This window comes from Trichosurus vulpecula, chromosome 9, assembly GCF_011100635.1.
Source record: "Trichosurus vulpecula isolate mTriVul1 chromosome 9, mTriVul1.pri, whole genome shotgun sequence".
NCBI classification, from domain to species: Eukaryota; Metazoa; Chordata; class Mammalia; order Diprotodontia; family Phalangeridae; genus Trichosurus; species Trichosurus vulpecula.
The window spans coordinates 85,897,143-85,910,959 of NC_050581.1; the positions used below are offsets into that span (position 1 = coordinate 85,897,143).

A 13,817-nucleotide genomic window follows, 5' to 3' on the forward strand; every position below is an offset into this window, starting at 1 on the left:
GTAGATGTCACTTCTCCTTTAACCTTAAATTTGAAGCACTCCCACAAATAACAATATCCCTCACATTAACAACCTAGAACCCCAAGGCAGATATAGATATATATGCAATTTCTGCTAGTAACGTTATTTTTAGTAGGTGTTACTTTACTTAGTAGGTATTGAGAAGGACTTCAGGTATATACCAATAGGTCTTTTCTAGGGTGGTGCAGTGGATAGAGCACCAGGACTGTAGTCAAGATCTGAGTCCAAATGTGACCTCAGACACGTACTAGCTATGTGACCCCGGGCAAGTCACTTAACCCCTATCTGCTTAAGTTTTTGTTCTGCAAAATGAGGACACACTTGAAAAGAAAATGGCAAACCACCCCAGTATCTTTGCCAAGGAAACCCCACGGATTTTGAGTCACGTAGAGTCCAACATGACTAAACAACAAGGTGTTGTCTACCTAAAGTTTCCATACCACAAGTGTCTACTATATTATGCTAATATAATTTTTGAAGATGGCATATTTTGGAGAATTTATGACTACTGAAAGTCACATTACTGATTCCTTTGCACTTTCTATATAAGTATTTAATGAACGTTTGTGGAATAAACGACCTTTTAAACAGCATGAACTCAGAATACAGCAGTATATAAAAAAAGAAGGCAAGAATAGTAAAATGCTGTAAAATCAAATTTTGAAGTAATTAAAATTGTACCCATTTATGTCAAAAACTAATGTAATGGAAAGATTTTTCCTGAATACAATACTATTTGAAAACAAGGGCTAAAATTATATGTAATGGAGAAACAGAGACACTCTCATTTAGAAGTTATTAAAAGTTGACCAGATCCAAGGATTTGGAAAAGACAGGTTCAAATCCCTGCAGTGTTACTTACTACCAGTAGTTTCTTTATCTAAGGAAATGAAAGGATTAGACTAAATGATGTCTAAGGTCCCCTCCAGCTCTCATTCTATGATTCTACAACTATAATCCACATCTATTTGGCAGTTATAGACATAGTAATAAGCAAGAAAAAAAAACATTAAGGGAATAAACACTAGTAACAAAAAGGCTAAAATATCTCCACTTAAGGGTCACATAATTGTATGTACAGAATGCCCAAAAGACCCTACAAAAAATTAATAGATGTAGTAGATTAATTTAGTAACAGTAAGATATAAGATAAGCCCACAACAGTGACTTATATTTTTATGTATCACTTAACAAAAATCAAGAAAAATTAAACAGAAATGCTATTTCTATCAGTGGGGGCTGGGGAGGGGGGAATGAATCAAATAATTGAGTACTAATCTACCAAAACATGCTTGAAACAACTTTAAAAGTTTTGACAGCAATTCTAAAAGAATACCTGAACTGGGAGAATCACCCTTGCCATGGCTAGAGTAGAATCAATAATAGAAAAATGTCAAAACTTCTGAAATTAGTTTATATATTCAACCGAATACCAATGAACACCTGACAGAATTTTATTAGGTGATTAAATTTATTTGGAAAAACAAAGACTAAAGCACATCAAGGAAAACTATTAAAAAAAATTAATCTTTGTTAGATTTTCTAATGGAAATTTTATAACTACCTGATTTTTTTAAAGCTAGATCAATGGAGAGAAAATCTAGAAATAAAATGAAATGTATAAAAAGATTAAGGATAGAGACTGGATCTGCGATTTCACTAATAAAGGCAACTTCCAAATGGGAAAACTCCTATCAAAGCAGCTTAAAGTTTTTCTAAGTTTCCTGGGGCAGTGAGAGGTTTAGGGACTTCTAGGCTTAGAGAGCCATGTGTCTGGCAGAGGCAGGCCTTGAACCCACCCAGATTAAAATGTAATGGGGAATTATTTATCAAAATAAATAAAAATACAATAGAATATAATGCTAATATATGGTCAATATGTGGCCAGCAGGGATCCTTATGTATGATTTAGTAGGACCCCATTTCTATTTGAGTTTGGCACCACTGCTCTACAACATTCTGCCTTGCCTAAAAGTGATCAGTAGTTAAAAACTCCAAGGCTATAAAACCACTGGGAAAAAATAAATAAATTCAATAAAAATTGTTTTGAAAATTATATAGCCATATAGCAAAAGATGATGTGAGACCCTAAACTCACCACCTATTTTGTGGTAAAATCAAATTAAATCAGTATTCTAAATGTGTTTACACATATAAAAACTTGTATTGAACAAATGGAAGAAATTATTAAATATAAAATCCATGGATATGATTAAATAAAAATAATTACATTTGCAAAATGAAAAGCAATTTATCCAAAATTTTAAAAAAGCAATTTAAGTATCTTTGCAGTAAACATTTCTGATAAAAATATCACTTCCAGACTCCATAAGGGAATGATACAGATTTATAAGAGTAATACCAAATCACCAACAAATAAATGGCCAAAGGATGTAGACTGACAATTCCTTTAACACAAAAATTGTTAATATCATTTTAAAAAATTCTCTAATCATCTGAGACGTGAAAATTAAAACAATTCAGAGATACAACCTGACACCCAAAATAACAAAGGTAAGTAAAACTAATCAAATTTAGTGTTGGCAGGGCTGCAGGGAAATAAGTATGCTATCACATTGCTAGTGAAGTTGCAAAATGCTGCAATCTTTTTAGAAAACCAGACAACACACAATAAATGTTATAAAACTGATCACACAAGTGATCTTGCTTGTAGGCCTACATTCCAGGGATGTTGCTAAAGAACTGAAAAAAAAACAACCTATCTGCACAAAAATAGTCAGACCCATTTTATTTGTAGTAACAAAGAACTGGAAATAATCTACGTATCCAGTAGCTGAGGAATAGCTAAAAAAAAAAAAGTAAAGAAACATTATTGTACCATAAAAGTGACAATTAACTGATGTAATAACTTAGTAACATAGCAAAGACACATAAACACAAATACATAAAAATATGGCAAGATTTCTACAAAGTAATGCAGAGACGAAAGAAAAAGAATTATATACTAATGCCATCGCCTTATTTAAAAAGGATAGCAGGAACAATGCTTTAAAAGTACCCAAAGGGAAATCAGAAAGGGATACAAAAAAATCATAATTGATATTTTTTGATAATTGATAATTTTTTAATCAAAATATAAAGTTTGGAGTTTTAAGATTTTATTAGACATTTTATTCTTCTTTTTTGATTGTTGGTATTTTCTCAGCTTCTTTTTAAGCTTGTAACTTTTCAAAACATACAAATAGTAAGGTACCAGTACAGATATCCTAATCAAATTTTAAATTGGGAAAAAAAATTTTTAAACTAGTGTCTAATTAAATCTGGTTGCAAAATAGGCACCATTACATTTTTTTTAACTGATTAGATATCTGGTGCTATAACCAAATATAACGTGCTTTTGTACCATTCTAGCAATTAAGCATGTCAAGAGAGCACCAGAAACTGTTCAGACCTTAGACACTTACGTGCTCAAAACCTGTTTCCACTTTGATCAAGTGAGGCAGTTGAGTGTGATGATTCTCAGATTCCTTCCACCTCAATATATCATTTACAAAACATGAATCAACATTTACTTTCTACTTCTTCACCTTTTACCTCTTTATACATCACCTAACTTTTACTTCTCAGGCTACTCTTATCAAGGATATTAGACCCAAGGAACATTAAGATGTCTTTCATTATTTTGTCAAAAGTATTTTCTGGGCAAGAATTGCTAATTTGGCACTTAAAACAGCATGGTCTACCCAAGTGGAACTAAAGTCCCCAAGTAGAGGTCAATGGCAACATGCCAAGTGAAATCACAGCTGACAGAGCAGATTTCTGGACCAAAATGACACTCAATGCCTGACAGTGCCAGTGGACAATGAGCCTGCTACAGCTACCGTAATGAAAAACAGGGTACTCATATGTCTGGTGTACAAAGAGCAAATCCTCAGTTAATTCACAACTTTCTAATCCTCGTATCCTCTAAAACAGCAAATACAGCAACAGAGAAAATCTAAATTGATGTCATTTACAGGATACCAGCAAGGCAATTTATTGTTCAATACGTTGCTAATGTTAACAAATAAGACTATCCGTGGGCAGAAGTGGTAGGACAAACCTATAATCTCTGCTACTGGCTGGTGTATCACTAAAGACTGGGAGTTCTGAGCTAAAACAGAACAGGTAAGTGCACTGACAATCAGACTAATAGGTGAGTCCCTGTCCCTCAGGCATTCCTAGGTTGCCTAAGAATGGGCAAAAAGCTCAAGTGTAGAAAAAAAGCATGTTAAATCTTCTGTATCAGTCTGCATTGGGATTAACCCCCAAGTGGCACTTTGAGATAAGGAGACTGTCCTACCATCACCTCCCTTGCCCTCAGCAAAAAAGAAGAAATTAAGACTATCTATGAAATGGTGAGTCATTACCACACAAGCTGGGTTTAGACCAAAGGTTCTTTGCCTTTTTTTTGTGTCATGGACCCCCTCCACCTTAGCAGTCTAGTGAAACCTATAGGACACCTTTTCTCAGAATAAATGACTGAAGGAAATGATAAATGTCAGATAAATGTTAGTGAAAATGAATCCGCATTTTTTTTCTCATACAAGTTCATGGACTCCTGAAATCTATCCACAGACTCCAGATTAAGAACCCCTGGTTTAGACAAGTGATAGTCCCTAGGAATTTTTAAATGATTAATAACAGCATGAGCATACCTGGAGAATTTGCTACTGAGTCAAAATGACAATTGCACAGCACTGCATGCTGTGCTCCATTGTTAGGTTCCAGCTTTACTACAACATTGGTTATGTTATCATAATAGCTAGTAAATCCTCCTAAGAAGTCAATGCTGAAGGACCCTGTTGGTCGTTGCACATCTACTGAAATGTTGTGAATGCTGCTGCTTTCAGCTTTGATCAGTTTAATCTGCTCCAAGAGGTAGTTAACTGTGAGAACTTCATTTTCTAGGCTTCCTGTAGTTCTGGGACCAATAGAAGTTATATGTTCAAGATAATTCCTACAAGAAACCAAAAAGAGTAAAATGGTAAAAGATTTGCTAAGCTAAAAGCACCACAGTACTATAGAAAAAGCCACACATACCTATACATCTTAAATAGGCATTTTATCAGTATTAAGAGGTCAAGCATATTTTGAAATAATCTATAAATTCCTATACATATAATCTATAAATTTCATTTTTGGCCCTCATCACTTGACACAAAGGTCTGGAATCTAAAAAGTTCTTTTTACAAACTCCAATATAATCAATTGTTTACAGTACGAACAAGTCAAGCAACCAAAAGCAATAAAAAGTTATGGCCAAAAATCATGCCTACTAAGAGCTAGATGGTAACAATACAACTTCTTTGCACAGAGGTTGACTGATTCACGTGATTAAAAGTCAGAATGATCTCCTCCTAGTGCACACAAATAACTACCCTACTGATAAAGTTGTATTTGGACCAAAACTGAACTTTTTCAAAAAGATAATTAACTAAAGTATGCAGTTACACCCCCTTCCAAAAGATTATGATAGAGAAACTACTAAAGAAAACAAGCTTTCTCTGCTTGGTGTCCAAAGCCACTTTTTAGTAAGCTAGTCTAGTGAAATGTTTTTCACATATAATTTTTGAACTTTGTCACACATAGGTTACTATACCCTTAATTTCAGTTTACAATAGGATGCATGAGGAACTTTTCATAAGGAACAACCAAGCCTACTTAACTCACTACCCCCTTTTCATCTCAAAATTAGCACAAAAAAATCATTTTATAAAAGAATATACAAAACCATCCTTCTTCAATCCACAATCCGACAGGGTTATGCTTTTTTTAAAGAACCCAGCCACTTATAAATAGAAGTAACTCCAAAAAGAAGAGAGGAGAAAGAAAAGTCATGTCTCCGAAGGACTAAAAGACATAAACAGTATATATCCCCAATTTTCTTCCATTTATTTGTAGTATCAAAAGCTGGATGGGAACTAGGTAGTCATCTGGTACATGAGAGGAGAGTGAAGTCCGGTGGTTTCGAGACACGCCCAGAGTTACACAGATAGTAAATAGATTCAGTAGTAGAACTGGGGAGCTCCAAAGGTGTCATCTTCTCAGCAAGGTCCGCAAGTCAGCAAGCACTACTTAATGTGCCACAGGCACTGTGCTAAGCACGCCCGGGACACAAAAGGAAGAACGGTCCTCGCTCACGATCCTGCCCGAGAGACAACGTGGAGAGAGAACTGTGCATACATCCCACTCCCACGTGCTCGCTCTCACTAGTAAGAAAGCAGCCCGGAGGCAGAGCAGAGGAGGAAAAGCTGGTCCCCAAAAGCACCATGATAGCCTGGGCTTCCTTTCGCTCCCCCGCGCTTGGCACAGCGCCTGGCAGGTGTTGAGTAAGAGCCTAATAAATGCTCCCCAGGGTGACTCGACTCAGAAAAGGTAAATTTGAGTCATTTAGAGCCAAAAGCGACCTTGGAGTTCATCGGATCCAAGTTTGGACCTGCTCAATTTGGCGAGGAAACTGAGGCCCGAGGCTGTTAAGTGACTTACACAAGGTCACCGAAGCAGGCGGCACGAGCGGGATCGGAACCCAGGTCCCCTCTGCTTCCAGATCCCGCGCCTGCAAGGATGTAGGCTGGTCAAGCTGAGGAGCACTGATTAGGCGCTTGCTGTGTGCGTGTGGAGGGGACGGTAGGAAGAGGAAAGGGAGCGAAGCGGCACATACCGGGCTCGGTGCGCGCTGAACTCCGGGCGGAGCCCCGAGGAGGAGGGCAGCACGAGCTGCCGCAGGGAGAGCTGCACGAGCAGCCGGAGCCCAAGCAGGTAGAGAAGGAGCGCGAGCGCGGCGCGCGCCTCCGACAGCCCGGACCCCGCGGCCCGGCCGCCGTCGCTCCCCTTCCGCGTCCAGTCCCGGGCGCTCGCGCCGAGGAGCGGCCCCTGCCCCGAGGCCTCCCGCTCCTCCTGCTCCGGGACAGCCGGGATCCCTCGGCGCTCCCCGCCGACGCGGAGCCGCCTCACGGCCGCCGACTGCGAGCCCCACTCCATGGCCGCGAGCCCTCAGCCCCGAGCCCCCGCTGCGGCCACCGGCCCAACCGCCACTGCCCGCTGGCGCCCCGGCAGCCCGGGCAGCGCCTCCTGAGGAGCGGACGGAAACTGCACTGGGACAAACTTGTGCTGATTGGTCCTTGTCCGGCAGGCTGCCCTGAGCCCGCCTCCTTGGGCGGAGGCAGGCTCGCGGGCGGGAGGGGCGGGCCGGGGTGGGGCGTGCGGACCGGGGTGTGTTGGGGGAGTCAGTTCAGGTGGACGGCAGAAATTTCCAGAATGGAAGACCGAGTCACAGGAGCTTCATTGGAACTGAAAGGAAACTTAGGAAGGCATCCAGGAAATGGACAGGGCTGAACGATCTGTAAAAGCGAACACGACAATCCAGTCCCTCCGCAACCCCGCCCCCAGCAGCCCGCAGATGGAGTGGGCTTGGCTCCGGGCGGAATGAAAATACGAAGTGGGACAAAGCCTAGGCTTCACCTTCCCTGCCGAATAAAATCCCGGGCTTCCCAAAGCCCCTCTAGCATCCGATACAAACTTCAGTTTCGTTTTTAAAGCCTTTCCGAACGTGGCCCCTTCCTATCTTTACTCCCGAACATGTATTCTTAAGATTCAGGACAGTGGTCTTCTTGCCCTTCCTAGCAAACAAAAATACTCCAACTCCTGGCTCTGTAAATTGTCACTTGGATGCCCTCCTTCCTCACCTTGGCCCCCTGGCTTCCCTTGCTTCCTTTAAGTCAAAGCTAAAACGTTGTGTTCTGCAAGAAGCCTTTCTGCAACCCCTTAATGCTAGTGCCTTCCCTCCAATATTCTCTCCAATTGAATGACCCTGAGGACCTTTTGTTGCTCAGTCATTTCAGACTCTGCATGACCTCTCTGGGGGTTTTCATAGCAAAGATACTGGAGTGGTTTGCCATTCATTTCCCTTTCCAGCTCATTTTACAGAAAAACTGGGACAAAGAGAATTACTTGTGATTTGCCCAGAGTCACACATCTGGGTGTCTGATAGTGGATTCCAACTCAAGTCTCCCTGACTCCAGGCCGCTTCTCTCTCTCTCTCTCTCTAGCTCTCTCTCTCTCTCTCTCTCTCTCTCTCTCTCTCTCTCTCTCTCTTTCTCTCTCATATATATATATGCTATCTAGGTATCTATCAATATATCTATCTAGATATAAACACATATATACATATATGTATGTGTGTATATATACATATGCACTTCTGTTTCTATCTAAAAGCAAGAAGAAATGGCACATGTCAATAAGCTTATGTCAAACACTATGTTCCAGGCAGTGCACAAATAATCTCTGCCTATACTTATCTCTCTATATATGTACATATACAAAGATATCCAGATACAAATATAGATATATCTTGTTTTTATGAACTTGTTTCCCCTATTAGAATGTGAATTCCTTGAGGGGAGGGGCTGTTTTTTTGGCGTTCTCTAACCCCAGAGCTTAGCACTGCTTGGCCACACCCGTGTCTCCAGGAAGCCTTAGCATGTGCTGTGGCCACACCCGCATGAACTGGCTAAACCAGGCTAAAGCCTGTTGAAGGCAACCAATGGACCTCAAACCTGTCCCTTAAATGTATCTCTGCTCCAAGCATGTGAGACTTTCCCTGGGGGAACTGGCAGAGAGAAAAATTTGTTATGAGGACAATAAAGGCAGCCAAAGCAGCTTAGAGCTGGCCATCCACTGCATCCCAGACCATCAATAGTCGACTTTCATTCTGCCACTGGGCATCAGTGACTCAGGAAGAGAGACACAGTGAGGCTGACAACCTTGTGCAAATCTGCCTCACTTAAATCCAATTCAAGCCCAAGTCAGACATCAGCCACGATGTCACTGGTCCTCTTCAAAAACAAAGAACAAACAACAGAAGGTGAATTTCATGGGATCAGGGACTATCTTTTGCCCTTCTTTGTAAGCCCCAGGGCTTAGTACTGCTTGGCATGTAGTAGGCATTTAATACATACTTATTGACTGACTGATGTCCCATCCTTTCTTGCTTTTAGATAGAAACAGAGGTTTTGTGGATTGTTGGCTTTTTGATGTGGTCAAGTGCTAATAACTTAGAGAACTGAAATCACAAAGATGAGCATTCATGGGTGGGGTCCAGTGCTCTATCCACTGCACCACCTCCTTAAATTACTTCTTATTTATCCAATTAAGCAAAGCTGGCTTTGTTTATATTTGTTTACATATTGTCTCTCATTAGATTGTAAACTCCTTGAGGGCAAGGACTATCTTTTGCTTCGGTATCACCGGTAAGTTAGCGCATTGTTATAGACTAGGTGCTTAACGAATGTTTATTGCTTGATTGAAGTCAACCACTCCGAGACTCAGGCAGCACTCTATGTCTAAATTATAGATGGGTTCCAATATATGTTGAAGGAGGGACTTTTCACACCAACAAAACCACAGATAACCTACTTTTTTTCTCTAAATATTGTATCCTTCCTAGAACAGCCTCACACCCACACACCCAGTAAGCATTCAGCAAATTGGACAGTGATGGTGAATATGGTGTTTAGAGAGGTTTTTGTTTTGTTTTTTAAAGCCATTTCAATTATAATTTTACTTGTGAGAATCTAAACCACTGTTGAGGCAAATGACAAGCCTGAGATCCAATGTAAATTAGTCATAAAGATGGGATTAAAGCCCAGGGCCCTTCCTAAAACGACTACTTGTCAACTCTCCAGAGTTGCCTAAATAAGCATACATTTCAACCCAAAGCTCCACTCCCATGGGGTATCTGCTTTATAGTTGAAGGTGGATTACAACTGCTAACCATACAGGCTATTTATGAAGACTCCAGGATGCTGGAGAGATCCCAGCCTTTTAGATTCAGAGATAGTAAAGCTGAGACCAAAACCATAGAGAAGTGAAGTCTAACTGGGTTTTTCTTGTTTATGTTTAGACCCTAACCATTTTTTAGCCTTAGGGCAAGGGACCAAATTATGCTCTCAGATTTGTGATTTTAAGAGCTTGCCCTGTGCCAGAAAGTACCACTAATTGCTTGGTCTGAGAAGGTTCCAGAAGCCATATGGCAGAATAAATACATATAGCCCAGGGATTCCTAACTTTTTTGTGCGTCCTTGGCCACTTTGGCAAGACTGGCAAAGCCTATGGACCCCTTTTCAGAATAATGTTTTTAAATACATAAAATAAAATACTCCAGATTACAAAGAAAGTCAATTATGTTGAAATAGACTCATCAATTTTTTTTAAAGCAAGTTCACAGACACCAGGTTAAGAACTCCCTGAGGCACAGAAATTTGAGCTGTCACTACTTTTCCTTCCTAACACTTTTGTACTCAGGGGCCCTTCTCATTAGAAAGTTGGTGGAACAAATGAGCAGGATGCCATTCTCACAGCCCTTGATGCAGCCACACACATCCTCCCCTATTTAACCTCCCTCCTACAACTAGTTGAACCACTGAACAAACAGGTCCAGCTGGATGGCTAGATTTCTCCCAGTGAGACACTTACCTTTCTACATAGTTGTCTGGAATGGAACTTTTACATCTGATTGCTCACCAGTTCTTGAGATTTAGACATAACTATTTTTGCCTTGTGACCTTGTAAAGATGGTAACTGCAGGACTTGAGACACAGGCGTAGGAGTTATGTATCCCTACTCTCTTATCTCAAATAGCAGCCCAATTTAGAACTCAGTTTTCCTTTCAAGGAATGCAAGGATGTGAAGTCAGGTAGAAAGGAGCTAAATGAGGAGAGGTGGGGGAAGAGGACAAGGCAGCATACCTAGAGTTAATTAGCAAGGAGAGTGTTCAGCACTATAATTTTAATCCTTAGGAGAACATTTTACAAACTGATTCCAGCATGGAAATGTGCCAACAGAAACTTAGCGTCAGAAAGCCAGTCCTTGGTCCAGGTTTCTAAAGGAGATAATTAAAGAGAAGTAGCTTAGGAATAAATTCCAGTTAGGAATAATTCCAATTAATAAGTTTATAAATAAATAAATTCCAATTAATAAGGCACTATCCTAAAAACTGGGGGTACAAAGTTAAAACCAAAAGCTCCTGCCCCAAGGACCTTATCTTGGGGGTGGGGAGCATACAAGTATGGACAGAGACAAAGGAATGAGAGAAAGAGAGAGAGAGAGAGAGAGAGAGACAGAGAGAGAGAGAGAGAGAAACAGAGAGAGTGAGAGAAACAGAGAGAGAGACAGAGAGAGAGAGACTGAGACAGAGAGAGAGAGACAGAGACAGAGAGACAGAGAGATAACACTAACCACAGGGGAGATCAGGGAAGGCTTCACAGAGGATGTGGCCTCTGAGCTGAGCCTTGAAGGAAGCTGAAGATTCAAAGAGGCGGAGGTCAGAAAAGAATGCATTCCAGGCATGGCACATAAACTATGCAAAGGCACAAACACAGGAAATGAAATAATGAATCTGGGGAACGCAGGTTAGAGGACATAGGTTCAAATCCTGACTATGCTACTTTCTGATGTGACAGCTGTTGTTCAGTTGTTCCGTTGTTTGACTCTTCATTACCCTATGGACCATAGCACTCCAGGCCTTTCTATCCTCCACTATCTTCCAAAGTCTGTCCGAGTTCATGTTCGTTGTTTCCATGACACTCTCTATCCATCTCATCTTCTGCCATCCCCTTTCCTTTTTGCCTTCAATCTTTCCCAACATCAGGGTCTTTTCCAATGAGTCCTGTCTTCTCATTACATGGCCAAAGTATTTAAGCTTTAGCTTCAGCATTTGACCTTCTTGAATTAATTTTTTTAAGTATTGACTGATTTGATTTCCTTGCCATCCAAGGGCCTCTCAAAAGCCTTCTCTAGCACTACAGTTTGAAAATGTCTATTCTGCATCACCCAGAGTCCAACAATCACAGCCATAAATTTCAACTGGGAAAATCATATCTTTGACAATACGGACCTTTGTCAGCAAGGTGCTGTCTCTGCTTTTTAGTATGCTGTCTAGATTTGCACAGCTTTCCTTCCAAGGAGCAAGTGTCCCTTAATTTCATGGCTGCAGTCACCATCTGCAGTGATCTTTGAGCCCAAGAACATAAAATCTGACACTGTTTCCATTTCTACTCTCTCTATTTGACAAGAAGTGATGGAACCAATTGCCAAGATCTTAGTTTTTTTGATGTTAAGCTTCAGGCCAGCTTTTATACTCTCTTTTTTCACCCTCAACAAGAGGCTTTCTCTTTTCTCTCCTCTTCACTTTCTGCCATCAGAGTGGTATTGTCTACATATCTGAGATTGTTGATATTTCTCTCAGTAACCTTAATTCCAGTTTTTGATTCCTCCAACCTGGATTTCACTTCATGTACTCTGCATATAACTCAAATAAATAAGGTGATAATAGACAACCTTGTTTATTCCTTTGCTAATATTAAACCAATCACATTCCATTTTCTATCCTGTTGTTTCTTGACCTGCACACAGGTTGCTCAAGAGACAAGTAAAATGATCTGCTACTCCCACCTCTGAGGACTTGCCACATTTTATTGTGAGCCACACAGTTAAAGGCTTTAGTGTCATCAGTGAAGCAGGAGTAGACTTTTTTTCTGGAACTCCCTTGTTTTCATCATACTCCAGTGAATGTTGGCAAGTTGATCTCTAGTTCCTCTGCCTCTTCAAAAACCAGCCTGCTTTTCTGGTGATTCTTGGTTCACATATTGCTGAAGCCTAGCTTGTATAACTTGGCATAACTTGGCTCCTGTGAAATGATCACAATTGTTTGGTAATTTGAACATTCCTTGGCATCGCCCTTCTTTAGGACTGGGACATAAACAGATCTTTTCCAATCCAATGGCCACTGTTGAGTTTTCCAAATTTGCTGGCATATTGAGTTCAGCACTTTAACATCATCTTTTGTGATTTTAAATAGCTCAGCTGGAAGTCTATCATCTCCACTAGCCTTATTGTTAACAATGCTTCCTAAGGCCCACTTGACTTCATTTTCTAGGATGTCTGGCTCTAGATCAATAACCACACCATTGTGGTTCTCAGTGATACTAAGATCTTTCTTGTATAGTTCTTTTGTGTATTCTTACCACCTCTTATTAATCTCTTCTGCTTCTGTTAAATCCCTACCATTTTTGTCTTTTATCATGCCCATTTATACATGAACCATTTCCTTGATATCTCTGATTTTCTTGAAGAGATCTCTTGTCTTTCCCATTCTGTTGTTTTCTTCTATTTCTTTGCCTTGCTTATTTAAGAAAACCTTATCTCTCCTTGCTATCCTCTGGAATTCTGCATTCAATTGGGCATATCTTTCTCTTTCTCCTTTACCTTTTCTTTCCTTCTTTCCTCAGCTATCAATAAAGCCTCATTAGACAGTCATTTTGCTTTCTTTTTCTTTGGAATTTTTTTTTTGTTGCTGTCTCCTGTACAATATTGCAAACTCTGCCCATGGTTCTTCGGGCATTCTGTCTACCAGATCTAATCTCTTAAATCTATTTATCACTTCCACTTCATATTCCTAAGATATCTTGTTTAGGTCATACCTATATGATGTGAAGGTTTTCTCTACTTTATTTAATTTGTCTGAATTTTGCAATAACAACCTCATGATCTGAGCCACAGCCAGCTTCAGGTCTTGTTTTAACTGACTGTATAGACTTTTTCCACCTTTGGCTGCAATTGATTTGAATCTAAGTAATGTATTTTTAATCCTTTTTTTTTTTTTTAGTTTACTGAACTTAAAAATACAAAAAACTTAGTATTATCTAAACTGCTGACTCACTCTCCCTGTATTCTGTTTTGTTATCTGAACCTGGAACTCAGTTTATAAGTAAAAGTAAATTATACTGCAGGAA

General features: G+C 40.1%; 1 protein-coding gene across 1 annotated transcript in view; it reads right to left on the bottom strand.

The window, feature by feature from the left end:
- The window catches only part of ERMP1 (endoplasmic reticulum metallopeptidase 1), a 48,134-nt gene extending 41,129 nt beyond the window's left edge, over positions 1-7,005 (bottom strand). Inside the window, exons 1-2 of the mRNA XM_036738961.1 lie at positions 6,686-7,005; positions 4,680-4,981 (exon numbers count right to left, since the gene is read on the bottom strand). Coding sequence (XP_036594856.1) covers positions 4,680-4,981; positions 6,686-7,005 — 622 coding nt within the window. The remainder of the gene's footprint in view (positions 1-4,679; positions 4,982-6,685) is intronic.
- Between the last annotated feature and the right edge of the window lie 6,812 nt (positions 7,006-13,817).